Source organism: Boleophthalmus pectinirostris, unplaced genomic scaffold, assembly GCF_026225935.1.
Source record: "Boleophthalmus pectinirostris isolate CB_2022bp ecotype Guang Dong unplaced genomic scaffold, ASM2622593v1 HiC_scaffold_18, whole genome shotgun sequence".
Classification (NCBI taxonomy): Eukaryota; Metazoa; Chordata; class Actinopteri; order Gobiiformes; family Gobiidae; genus Boleophthalmus; species Boleophthalmus pectinirostris.
This window is the reverse complement of record NW_026571133.1, coordinates 45,901,329-45,915,007: the sequence shown is the minus strand read 5'-3', so window position 1 is coordinate 45,915,007 and position 13,679 is coordinate 45,901,329. Positions and strand designations below refer to the sequence as shown.

The following is a 13,679-nucleotide window of genomic DNA, read 5'->3' as shown; positions in this document are numbered from 1 at the left end:
GGTGTCCCAAAAGTGTGACATCATTTCTCAGGCCAATAATTTTGGCAATTCTCGTTGAAATAACCTCAAATTTTCACAGAATGTTTAGAAACAGGATCAGACGGAATGTTTTATTACCTGGTCCCTGAAGGGTTGACCAGGTTTTGTATTCACCCTGTGTGTGTGTGTGTGTGTGTGTCTGTCCACCCGCGATAATTCCACCATTTATGGGCCAATTGTCACCAAATTTTGCCATGCCCGATGCCACAAAAACAAGTTTGGTGACGATCCGAGGTCATCTGAGGTCACACGGGTCAACTGAAAGGTCACACCATTATAAAGGATAAAGGCAATTTTGGCCATTTCTGAACCATCTGCCGCCTAAAATATTCACCCAATCATCACACAAGTTGGCACACACATAACCGGGGCACACTGGGTGTTACAGGTTCAAACCGGTCAAGGTAACTTGAAGGTCAAGGTAACCAAGGTCAAATATGTTTTTTGGTCATAAATCCACGAAAGATCCAGCTCGAGCAACAGGAGTGTCTCATAATGTCAGAAAAATGATCATCTATTTAGAATTCTATTCATTTGTATAGTCAAATATTCATAGTTTTTGAGACAATCACTAATTAGAACAGTTCTTTTCTCTTTCAGTGTTAAAATTCTAAGTGGAACAAAAATCATTTCCATTTCTTGTTTTTCTGGTGAAACACAACACACTGATCTACAGTCACACAACTAACATACACACAACTCATGAAAATGACATTTTGGTTCCACACTAGTAAACACACACATTCTCATGTGTGACCAGTATCACACAAATGTTCATGGGCCTGTACACATACACACATTATATTATGGATATAATGATCATGTCATATGGGCTGGACTCCTCATAAACTGTTTCTGTGCTGATGAACTGACCCACTGACACCTCATGTGGACCAGGATGATGTCTCTGATTATTCTTGTTTTTGTGTTGTTTTCAGGTTGAGCCGTTCACTCCTAAAGAGAAGTCATTTTGCCTTAAATGTAACATTTGGAAAAACTTCACCACCTGGCAAACAAATCTGGATTTGGTACCAAAAATGTAAAGAGGAAGGCTGTTTTTGCAGGGCTAAAAGATTTACATATGTGTGCGAGCAGATTCTGAGACGCAAAATGACTGGAATAAATGAACGGCTCAACCTGAAAACGGAACAAAAATGAAACATGAAATATACAATCTTGATCTGTTTCTATATATTCTGTGAACATTTTAGGTTATTTCAACAAGAACTGACAAAATGTTTGGCCTGTCAAATTTTCTGGGACACGTATATATTGAGATGTTTTGTCAATATTGCCTTGAAATACGTTTAACTCAAGCCCAACAGTGCGCAGACTCTCCACCTTAAAAGTGACATGGTGCTTTCAGTGATTCAGCTGCTCTTTAGTCATTTTTCCCATTCATATTTCAGTCCTGACTTCCCCCTGATCTAAACCTGCCTCCACTCCATTCCCACTGCACTACATTTCCCATGAGGCCCCGGGGTGCTGTCCGCTCTGCTCCTGTGTGCCTTTCATGCGCGGATCCAGGTCAGTGCGCGGGACCTTCAGATGGAGCCTCGGGCGTGTGGTTTTAGAATGTGCCCTGCGTGCTGTAGCTAAAGTTATTCTCGTGCGCAGAGCTTCTACTCTCCGCTCGTGTTGTGCGTTTGCTCTGCTCTGACAAACACTGAGCTAAACACACACTTTGACACCTGTGATTTCACCCTCACCTGCACAACCGCTGCTGCTGAGCGCCACATGAACCAGGACATGTTGATAAAAAATAAACACAGCACCAGAATCAGAACCACTTTTATTCATCTCCAACAGGAATTTTTTATTTATTTATTTATTTTTTTACAGACAGCAGCAGCAGCAGCTACAGAATAGATAAAAATAAATGATTACGCATTTATTTTTAAAGGAAGTGTACATTACCAGCACACTTACAGTTTTAAAGAGCCACTAAACACTAAAAACACTTTTTTTTTTTTACTGATTCTCTGTGTAAATGGGTCTAAAACAGAAGTGTATATCTATCCCTGGCCCAGGGGAGCTCACACTTTTTCATCATGTGAGCTACTTACAAAATGACCAAGTTATAATGATCAACCTAATACAAAGCCAAGCAAACTGCACTGAAACACTCTGTGCCCCTTTTTTGGACCCTCACTCACAGTTTGAGAACCTCTTCTTTAAGAGAACTTCCTCTGGCACTTTACACAAAACTGTGAAAAAAGTGAAGGAAGATTTTTAAACCTGTTTTTTTAAAGTTCCAAACTGGAGTTACATTCTTTTCTGGTTTTGCAGTGATATTTACCAGCCTCTGCACGTTTACCAAACCAAACACACATCGTGACAAACACAGATGCATTTGTGCACTTTTGTTAGACAAACTTCAGCCAAATGTGGCAGTAGGTCTGTTCTGTAGATCTGCTCTATGCTGTAGACCTGCTTTATGCCAACATTGGAACACAAATTTAGACTGGTTTTTGCTTCACGTTTGGTCTTGTTCTAATCAGCCGCACTGTGGGAGGGGCTTGTGTTCGCTGTACGCAGGAAGGAGCGAGAGCGTGAAAAGGCGAGGGGCGGCGTGCTGACGTGAGGCAGATGGACAGGTAGGATGTTTAGGAAGTTGAACCTGCCCTGTGATGCACGCTGGTACACGAGGGCACACGCTGTTGCAGACGAGCCGTGCATAGGGAGCGTGTGTGTTTGTGATGTGCCGTAGAGTCTCCGCGGGTTTCAAATGAGCACACAGGCTGCACTGAGACGCCCCACACGCTCCTGCACCCGCTACAAGTTTATTACCAACAGCAGCGGCCGTAATGAAATATGATCACACTTGTTGAGTGTCACACCTCAAGTGAGAGAAAAGACCGAGTCCAAACGCGAGTCTGAGACGAGACACGGCGATCTACCCACACCACCTTGGTGATCAACTGGTAGATCGAGATCGACGTATTGAGCACCCCTGCCCTGGCCTTATTTTGGCATTTAAGTGCGTATTTGTTAAAAATTTGACTTTTTGGGTCAAAGTCGTGTCTGTAATGGCCGCCGGTGAGCCAGATGCAGGTTATTATGATACAAGCACAGACACTGGCATCTCCGGGCGGTAAATGAAGAGCACCCCTTAACTCTGCATATACCAAGCTGCTCTCTGTGGTGAAACTGCTATTGGTAGCTCTCACTGACCCCACATCATCACCCACCCACACTCCCCAACCCACCAAGTACCACGCACTTTGTTGGATTTTTCAGATTCTGACTGTGGGCGGAGTTAACTCTAGCACAGACATTTAGCTGCTCTTTAAGAAAGAAACTACAATCACAACTGAATCTGTGTCTCCAGAGTCTTCACCTGCTGATAGAGACACATGCAAGTTTGTCTTATTCTCAGTTTATGGACAGACCTCATGCGAAAGCTCAGAACCTCCAGAATTCCCTCCCTGAGCTGCAGAGGCTGCACTAGCACTGACTCAGGATTGGTGCAGGTGCTGAGCTTTAGGGAGTGACCATTCAGATCAGAGAGATTCAACTCAACCCAAATGAGATAGGATAATCAAGAGCTACTGCTAATAACAGTAAACACGGCCGCTGTTTTTGTCATTTAGGATTCAGTTTAGATTTAGTTTCAGTCATTTTCATGACATTTATAGTCAAAGTATTTTCCATTGTCCCTTTATGTATTGATTTATATGTTTGTTTCCAATGATTCATTATCTCTCATTATCTCTTTTGTTTGTTCCCCTGTTGAGGTAAATATAAAATATTACCTGTGCAAATCAAATAGAATTTCCACGAGCTTGTTTCATAGGGATCAGTCTAAACCTGCATCTAACAATAAATGATTCTATTAAGCCAGGCATGTCCAAACTATGGCCCGGGGGCCAAATGCGGCCCTCAGACAATTTTTTCTTGGCCCTCAGGCTTCCAGGTGAATTGGCCCAAATTGCCTTGCATCAATGAAAAGTAAACTTTTTTACTGCAAGTTTTTTGAAAATCTACCTTGATAAAGCCAATTTTTAATATTTAGTGTGTGGTTTTAAGGATCTTAGCATCAATAAAGACTGATGGTTCATTCTAACGTGTTTAAACATGCACATATTTCAGTTATTCGCTGTACTGAGCTCTAGTCTACGGCCCACTGCTTCATTTGTGTTTAGATATGTGGCCCTTGATGAAAAAAGTTTGGACATCCCTGTATTAAGCCATGTGAGTCACTATAGATGGTTTCAGTTTACTCTGTGACATGCATCATTTCAAGGACTTTTTCCCATTCAAGATAAATAATGTTTAGTTTTAAGTAGGGGTGGCACATAAATGTGTTAATTACAATTAATTAATTACAAAGAAAATAATGTATAAAAATATTAACTAATTGTATCGCAATTTGCATGTCAAACAATGCAGAACATTAGTCAGTGCACCATGTTGTGGTATGGCAGTTCTACTGACGCACACAGTTCTACTACTACAACAATCCAGGAGCATGGAATGAAAGCACCATTTTGGCCATAATCTGTATCAAGAAGTGGACTAAGTGAGTGTTACTAAGGGAGTGAATTTGAAGCTGAGCTTCATGTTAGGAATAAAATGTTGCCCGTTGTCTGTAGTCCAAATGTAAACAGAGAGTATGAGGTGCTACTCACTGGGGATTCCTGAGACGAGCTTGAGCGGGCGCAGCACTCTCACAGCTCGGAGGGTTCGCAGGTCAAAGTCTGAGCCCACCGTCGCCAGGATGCTGAAACAGAACACAACACAGTCTAGATTCAGTTCACAGAGGCCATTTAAACACAGCCAGGAGTACGTTTAAGAGTCTAACCCATAATTTACACCAAAGCTGTAACAGTGCAATTTTTAAATGTGCAACAAAAAAGGGACACACGACAGACACAAGAAGAATCTTATGAGACTTAAGATCTCCGATTGCAAAGACTGTTCAAAAGATCAGAGCTCTGCACTTCTAGTTTAGATACAAGTCAAAAAGGATTTATTATTATTTGTGAAATGTGGTTCAAAACTTCAGATACATTATTTTTAATGCACAGAAGGCTGGTGATAAAGTCCACAGGAAGTAGAGTCACGATCACTAATCCGTGCGCTGTGTGGATGTAAACAGACACACGTGAGGAACTACTCCCACCTTTTTACTTTTAAATATGTCATTATTTGTGGAGGAAAATGTCTATGGTTAATGTGGATGAGATGCTGCACTTTAAATTTACCACTTTATGAGAGGGGAGTAATAAATTCTTCTCATTATTTTCACTCTTTCCTGAATTTGTATTTTGTGCATCTGAGGCTGGAGTTCAACATTTTCAGCATCAGCAGAGCGTCTCCAGGCTTTTGGCAGAGGAGCATACGTTTAAGCAAAATGGCAAAAGTTACAGAATGTTTAAGAGGTACAGACATTTACTTTCAGACAGACAATCCGGTTATGCCAGCAGATTGAATGTTATTACTCGTTTAGGTCTTTTTAAATGAGTTTTGGACATCTGAGCATTAGTCTTTCATATTTTATCACTGTAAAGATTAAAGTTACTGTCACTTTGCTAGTCTCCATGAAGATGTCATTGCTTTGCTGGGAATGTTCCGCAGTAAGGCATTAATCTGCCAACCTAGTTGCCACACCTGGTCAAGTTTTAGGACAGATCTCCATTTTAGCAATATAATCATGTGTAATTAAAAACCTTTCAGACAGAGAAGTTTAATGCCATACTGTGGAACATACTAGACAAAGTAAAAACATCTACATGGTGTCTTTAGTCAGGCTGGTGCCACCTAGTGCCTCAGCTCAATTTCATTTCTCTCCAGTGACTAAATCAGGACTTTAGAAACACAAAGGAGCAATTCTGGGTTACCACTTGATGACATCACAAGGTTACAATCCAAGCTAAGGTAGGATTATGTGTGATTTTTTTGTGTGTGTGTGACAAGCCTTGCAATTTTATTATCAGTTGATAATTTTTAATAATAAAATTCTGTTTTAAGTTCATACTTTAAACATATCTGTGAGAACTGACAAAAATCCTGAAATCAGAACTGACAAACAAATACAACAATCACATTTCTGAACATTTTTTTTTTTTTTCAGAATAAAACAGGAGATTCTTTTGTTTGTGGAGAAATGATGGTTCTTCAAACTCAAACACAGACAAACCAAAACCCTGGATATATTTTTGACAAAGAAACGACATTCTAAAAACTGAACATAATATCATGCTTATAAACCTCCCCCACGCCCTTTAACACTGGATGACATCATTGTGTAATTTTTACCCCCACACAACAAACAGTCAGAGCACAGGGCTGGCTTAAGTGTTCTTTAGAAAACGCGGCGCTGCAGGCTAAGATGCACTCTGCCACCCAGTCAGGTCAACGCGCAAGAAAAGACATGAACGCACAGAGAGAGAGAGAGAAACATGGAGGAAAAAAATCATCTCCTCCAAACACACCGAGCTGAACAGGAGCTTTAAAATGGCTCAAAAGTGGAGGGGAGAGAGCACAAATTGGTGAGATACATTTGGTATTTTGTGGAGATGAGCTGTAGGAGTTCCCCGGGCATTACATAAGGCCACTGTTATTTATTGCCGCGGTGCATACTGTTTGTAAAGGTTATGCAAGTCATTTTCTAGATCTGAGCTACACTTCTGCTTTTTTTTTAACTGCTCCTTTTACCTTTAGTTCAGTAGAGATTGGAAATGCCAGGGCTAAAATAATCCAAATGTTTCCAGTGAAGGTGGATAGAGTTTAAAGGGCCCATCTCATGCAAAATCAATTTTTCAGAGCTTTCTACCTTCTAAGAGTGATGTGTGGGCCTTGTATATGTGGTTTTTAGATTGATTCTGCATTTTTTTTTAAACAAATTGCAGTGCATTTCTGCCACCCTCCCACGTGACAATGAACTAAAGCTGCTACAACAATGATGCGGCAGATACACCTATGACGCGTTTGACGTAGCAGAAAACGCTTTGCACCCGCCCCCTGCCCTGCTCCACCACCTCTGCCTCCACCCCACATCGACTGACAATTCCCACATGAACCTAAACAAAAGCGACAGCATAAGCTCATTGTTCTACACTGCAGTGAACACGATATAATAAGTTGATCTACTAGTGTTTATTAATACTTTACCAATCAGTAATGTTCAGTTGATGTGGACGCGGTGCTTGAGCTTCGTGCTCCTCATAGTCCTCGTCCGATTCCGGGTCCAACACATGCGGCTGAATGCGCTGTATCTCCATGATGAATAAAAGTTTATTCTACCACTATCAGGGTCACACCTGTCTCCCCCTCCCTCCCTGAGATGGACGGAGGAAGGGCGGTTCACTCGTCGCCTACATCACGTTTGGAGGGCGGAGCCTGTGCTTTCTCAGGACGGGCGTGGGGAGGAGCAATAGTCGGTCTTTCATAGTTCCTGGTCTCTGACTGTCTCCAAGAAATCAGTAAGATTTCACAACTATTGTGTAATGGATGTTCCAAAACCCAAATAGTGCTTGTTTATGTGCAGAAGATACAATGTGAAAAGAGTGATTTTACATGAAATGGGACTTTTAAAAAATACTCACTTCCTGTGTCTCTCAATACTCACTTCCTTCCATGTACTGTACATGTACTGTACATGTACTGTACATGTACAGTACTGTACATGTACTGTACATGTACTGTACATGTACAGGACATGTACTGTACATGTACTGTACGTGTACTGTACGTGTACTGTATGTGTACTGTATGTGTACTGTACGTGGCTGGCTGTTTCTTTCACACATTACATTTTATTCACTGGTGACTCCAGTGTAAATGTTGAACGTGCAGGAGTGAGAATTCAAATGGACACAGCTTTAGCCTGCACACATTAGTGTGTGATTATGTGTAATGGCAGTTCACTGTGTTTGTTGTTCAGTACATCAGCCCTTTTGACTTTCTACTGTGCACCTTATTATTCTGCAACCTGCTTTTTACATGGAGCCATTACAATCAAGAAGGAGCTGTACACAGTAAGGACACATTATACTGGGCTCATTATTATCTACTTCTGTTTTCACATGGAATAAGTTTTCATTTTCAAGTGCTCAGAGCTCCAGACTCACAACAAAGAGCCCTGATTCCAGGTCTAGTTGGAGTAATCATGATCTATTTGGATCTGAATAAATAGCCATTAAGTCCTTTTGTTTCCTATGGATGATCATTTGTTTCATCAGATGTTTATTTGAATCTATGTATATCTGAATCTATATATTTTCAAATTCAGAGAATCACATTTGCAGTGGACTGTGTGTGACTGAGGAGAGAGGCCACTGTTTCCTGTTGGCCATCCTCTTCTGTGGGCAGGGCGTGTAGTTAAAGAACCAAGGAGATGATGTTTTGATGAGGTTAGTTCTAACGAATCAACTCCTGACTCATCCACTTAGGATGGATTGCTAATGCCTCAGTGGGATTTCATTCACTTTAAGTTCTGTTAGACTCGCCAGCAAAACAAATCCTCGTGTTTTGTGAGTTCACAAACTCTGTGGCTGAATTGTTTGCATTTGATAACTGACCAATCAGCACTGAGATCTGTATTCATATTTCAGGCCTGTTTTAACAGAAATACAGTCTATTTAGTTTGTGAAAAACGTACAGAGGGAAGCGCTTCGAGCATTTGTGGATGGTTAGAGCGATCCCACACTGATGTACAGCTTTATTCAAGGAGAGCCACATGTCAGTCTGTCGAGAGTTACGTAAAAACTCTGTATTTTGACTCTTGACCAATATCCTGACTCCATGTTTGACTCCACTCATGTCACTACTCTGCCTCTGACCACTCTCCCCTGTGAGACTGAAGGACTAGTCAATGCAGAGAGCCAATGTCCCTGCAGATACAACACAGTCCGGGTTAACTATGGATCTGTTAAACTCTCCCACTAGTATCTGATATTTCCAATAACAATGTTTTATAACATGTATATAACAAACAATAAGTGTCTAAAAATCTCCATTAAAGTGTTGCATTGCGGCCGAGCAGGGACCAGTTGAGATTGCTCTGTGCTGCGGCGGTCCACGTGGGAGCACTAGCATTAATGTGCGCACTAAAGTGACTGAAAACCCACAGCAAACAAGGACGTGGCTCTGCTCCCCACCAGCTCCGTCGCCATGGTAACGTGAAAAAGCACATCTGGGGTTTATGGAATTATGGTCCATACAGAGCAGTCTGCTGGGAGTGTTTTGAGCTGCTTCTGAATCCTGTTTCTCATACGACGCTGCGCTCACTTACACCTCTGCAAATGTACGGCTCCTTACAGGTTTCACAGTTTAAGAAGAGAAGCAGAGGAGTGGAATTGTCACTCAGGACTCAAGAATTATCTGTAGAACACAACCACGAGGTGTTCTAACCATGTCTAGGTGTGTTCTAGGGATTTAAAAGCCCATATTTCACTATTTTCTGATCTATTTTATACTGTAATATTGTTTCCTCATCACAAACACACCTGGAGTTGTGTTTTGTTTCATTCAAACATGTTTAACACACCCTGCAGATTTAAGCTGAGTTCTTGTGTCAAACAAAAAACACTTAGTGCTCCACTGTGTTTTTAAACTCCACACACAAAGGAGCCTCTGTTCCTGCACCACGAGACTCACTAACAGCTTCACCCACCAGGCTGTTAGGATGCTGAACTCTCTCCCCTCTCTAACCACTAGGCGGCCAGGAAGAGGGAATCTATGTCTCCCCAAAGAAGAACTTTCAACTTTTCTTTTTTATTTTATTATTATTTAATTTAGAAGACTGAGAGTGAGAACATCATTTAAATTTTTCATGTTCATATGGAAATTTGACAATAAACCTTTTGAATTTAAACTGAATTTGAACAAAGACTGCAGTGAGATTTGTTTGCAGACCACAGGATATAAAGTTGTGAGTGTGATCGTGTGTTTCCTGTCTACAGTAAAACCAGTCGCTCTGAGACTCTGAAGTGTTCAAAGCTCAGACTCTGTACATCTAGTTTAGATATGAGTCAAAACTGTGTGATTATTATTTGTGAAATATGGTGCAAAACTTCAGATACAGGATTTTTAAAACATAAAAATTGGAAATAAAGTCCACGGGAAGTAGAGTCACCATCATGAATCTGCAGCTTCACCTCGATCCGTGCGCTGTGTGGTTGTAAACAGACACATGTGAGGAACTACTCCCACCTTTTTACTTTTAACTCTTTCCCCTATGAAGACGACATTTGACGACCCCCCCTTGTTTCCTTAATGACGACTTTTGACACCTCCGCCGTATCACTAAAGACGAGATTTGACGACCTTTAGAAATGGCTCGGTTTTTCACATGTAAACAGAGACTGTGATAGGTGGGGGCCACTACAACCCACACTAGACTGACCAATAGGATTCAAGGATATGTTTTCGCCGATTTTTTCCGAAGTTAATCGAAATAGTGATGATGGTAGCTTCCGGAAAAAAACACAACACGAAACACGTGCAGTGGAAAGATCGTAGCGCTGCGGCGCACAGTTTTAGAAATAATGAGGAGCGGACGTATTTTATGGATAAGTTTAGAGAAAGTGACTTTTATAGATTTCAAAGTGATGATGTTGAAGTTGATTATAAAGTGGAAAACAGCGATAGAGACGGACTTTTGGGGAGAAGATGAATGAGTCCTGCGATATCCAAACAAACTATCTGAGCTTTATACTCGATTATGAACCAAAATTGCCCTGAAATCTGGATGTTGCTCAGGCGAGTCCTTTAAAATATTTCAGTCTTTTTTTCCAAGATGTGATGTATAACAGAATCACTACAGAAACAAACACTTACGTGAAGCTCTGTGCACGAGAAAATAGCCAAGATGACAAATACTAGACTCACACTGATGGGGAAGAGTTTTATTATTATATTATTATATTATAATAAGCTAAATTAGTTGAATAAGCTAAATGAGTTGAATAAATAAAATAAGTTGAATAAGCTAAATGAGTTGAATAAGTTAAATGGAAAAAAATTTATTGGGTGCACACAGGTGAACAACAGGTAAAAACAGGTGCACACTTGGCTATACTGTATCTGGTGATATGAAATCTGTTTAAATACTTTGACAAAGTATATTTTTTAGTTTTTTATGAATATAGTTCTCAGAACATGCAGATATCAGATGCTGAATGTAGTTTTTTGTTTTCGAGTTTGCACCTGACCAGGTAAACTCTCATTTTCAGTGAGCTGTTATACACCTATAAATGAGTTGAATCACATTTAAACATCCATAAATGAAGAGTTCAGAGTCTAAGGTTTCCAGAGATACAAATATGTCTGTGTTACAATTAAGTTCATGAGTGTAAAAATCATTTATAATCACTCGTGGAAGTCTTGTTTTCTTTTATGCAATTATGCTCTATGGGCAGCCCTAGTAACATATGTATGGGTTGTTCCTAGTAGGCGTCCAGGGTTGAAAGAGTTAAAGAACGCCTCAAACTGGATTAACAGTGCAGTTTTGTGGACTGGATGTCAGTATTTGCAGAGAACAATTTATGTGGATGAGATGCTGCACTTTAAATTTACCACTTTATGAGAGGTGAGGAATAAAGTCTCATTATTTTCACTATTTCCTGAGTTTGTATGTTGCGTCTCTGTATCCATCACTCCTCTGTCCCTGACACTCTGTTTTATTGTCTGTTATTGTAGTGTTGCTGATGTTTGGTAGTTATGACCTGACAGAGCAGCTCAGAGTCACACTGACACCACACACATGAGGAACACAGCGACTTCACAAGCACATACAAACATACAAAGTCTGGTCACACTTCCCCAAACTCAGGGAGAAGCAAATAGCAGCAAAAATCTGGCAAATTCTCCTATAATGTGTGATGGCCTTTAGATAGATTAATAAAGTGTTACTCAAACGTGTGTGAATGAAACAAAACAAAACTTCAGGTCTGTTTTTGATGAGAGAACAGCATTATAATATACAGGGATGTGACTGGCCAAGGACAAAAAAGCAGGAAAATATATAGAGCCATAGTGTGGCGGCGCGACAATGAAGCGTGCGGCAACAGTGCAGCCATTCCACACAATCACCTCATAATATACAAACATTTAGTGGAAACTCAGAAATTTCATCATTGGAAAACAATTAACTTGAGGAGAAAAAAAACATGCCAAACAATAGGTGCTGACATTTACGGAAAAAAATCAAACAACCAAAGAACAGTGTGCAAAGAACAGAGAAAAAGAGAGAGAGAAAGATAAAGAAAGATAACGACAGACACAGAGAGAAAGAGACAGAGAAAGAGATAGAAAGATAGAGACAGAGAGAGAAAGAGACAGAGAGAGAAAGAGACAGAGAGAGAAAGAGACAGAGAAAGAGATAGAAAGATAGAGACAGAGAGAGAAAGAGACAGAGAGAAAGCTGTTGGTGTGTTGGACAAAATTGCACTTGCTGTGACAAAATGCAGTCTATTTCTGAGCCACTTTAAGATATAATAAAGGAAATTATAATACAATTATGACAATCCTTACAGTTTTTAATCACTCTACACAAAGTGCAGTGCACATGGACTTGGTTTTCCACCAGTTCACTGACAGTGTTATTATGCAGCATGTCTGATCATGTGCTATAGATAAACTTGAACTATTACTATTCTAGTCATCATCATGGCCGTTGTTGTTGTTATTGTGTAGTTATTATGTTACACTATTATGTTTTTATGGTGCCTACACAACATTCTGTAACAAGCAACATAAGAGAGATTTTTGGGACTCTAAGGTGCACCTGATTATGAGGCGCATTAAGCAGAAGTGCGCGTCCCAGAAGAAACAGCGATCGAGATGCCGAATTTTTTCGCCGCATACAGACTGAAAGAGGACCGAACCAGCAGGACTAAACTGGGACTAACCTTGGAGTTGAGCGCAAAAGAGAGCGGAGCAGGGTGTCCGCGCTCCAGCAGGCCGTGCACGGAGCAGCCTGTGCACGGAGCAGAGCAGGCCGTCTGTAAATCGATCACGCGGGCCCCGTGGAGCGCGGAGCTCTGCGCAGTTTGAATTCTGTTTCGTAAACATGTCTCTTAACAGGTGCCATTTTGGGTCCTTATCGGTCCTAATGCGCACATTACTCCTCGCGGAGTAATACATACTGGCTCCTGACTACGGTAACGATAATGCTGCGATAATCCATGAAGCGATCCTGCTTCGTCATTTACCAAAGTCGTACTAAAACATTTTGACAGATTCTTGAGTGCCGTGTACCACATAAAAATCGATACACGATCGATTTAAATAGTTTCATAGTTTATTTAATGAGAGAAGCACATTTACTGAACAAAAAATGTAAAAAGAAAACATTTGCAGTGTGAGTGGGAGTAGAAACTGTATCTTCCAGCGCACATATAAACATGTCACTCGTCGTAGGACCCATGTTTTCTTTATTGTCTTGCTTAACCACAACTATGTCTTCTAGAATTAATTGCTTTTTACGTGTGGATCTTTCTAACATTCGCGAGGATCTTTTAATGGTCGATTCTTTCGAGGTTCGGCTCACAGACTCTTCGACTCGTGCACCATGTTGATCACAGGAGCCCAGTGTGGGTTCGTTGAATCATAAACTAGTGCAGGTTTTCCTGGATAAATTAATGACATTTTAGTTCAGTAAATGTGCTTCTTTCATTAAATAAACTATGAAA

General features: G+C 40.7%; 1 protein-coding gene across 1 annotated transcript in view; it reads right to left on the bottom strand.

The window, feature by feature from the left end:
* Nucleotides 1–13,679, bottom strand: part of cacna1bb (calcium channel, voltage-dependent, N type, alpha 1B subunit, b) — a 397,100-nt gene that overhangs the window by 263,390 nt on the left and 120,031 nt on the right. The window contains exon 4 of the mRNA XM_055153227.1: nt 4,671–4,762. Coding sequence (XP_055009202.1) covers nt 4,671–4,762 — 92 coding nt within the window. The remainder of the gene's footprint in view (nt 1–4,670; nt 4,763–13,679) is intronic.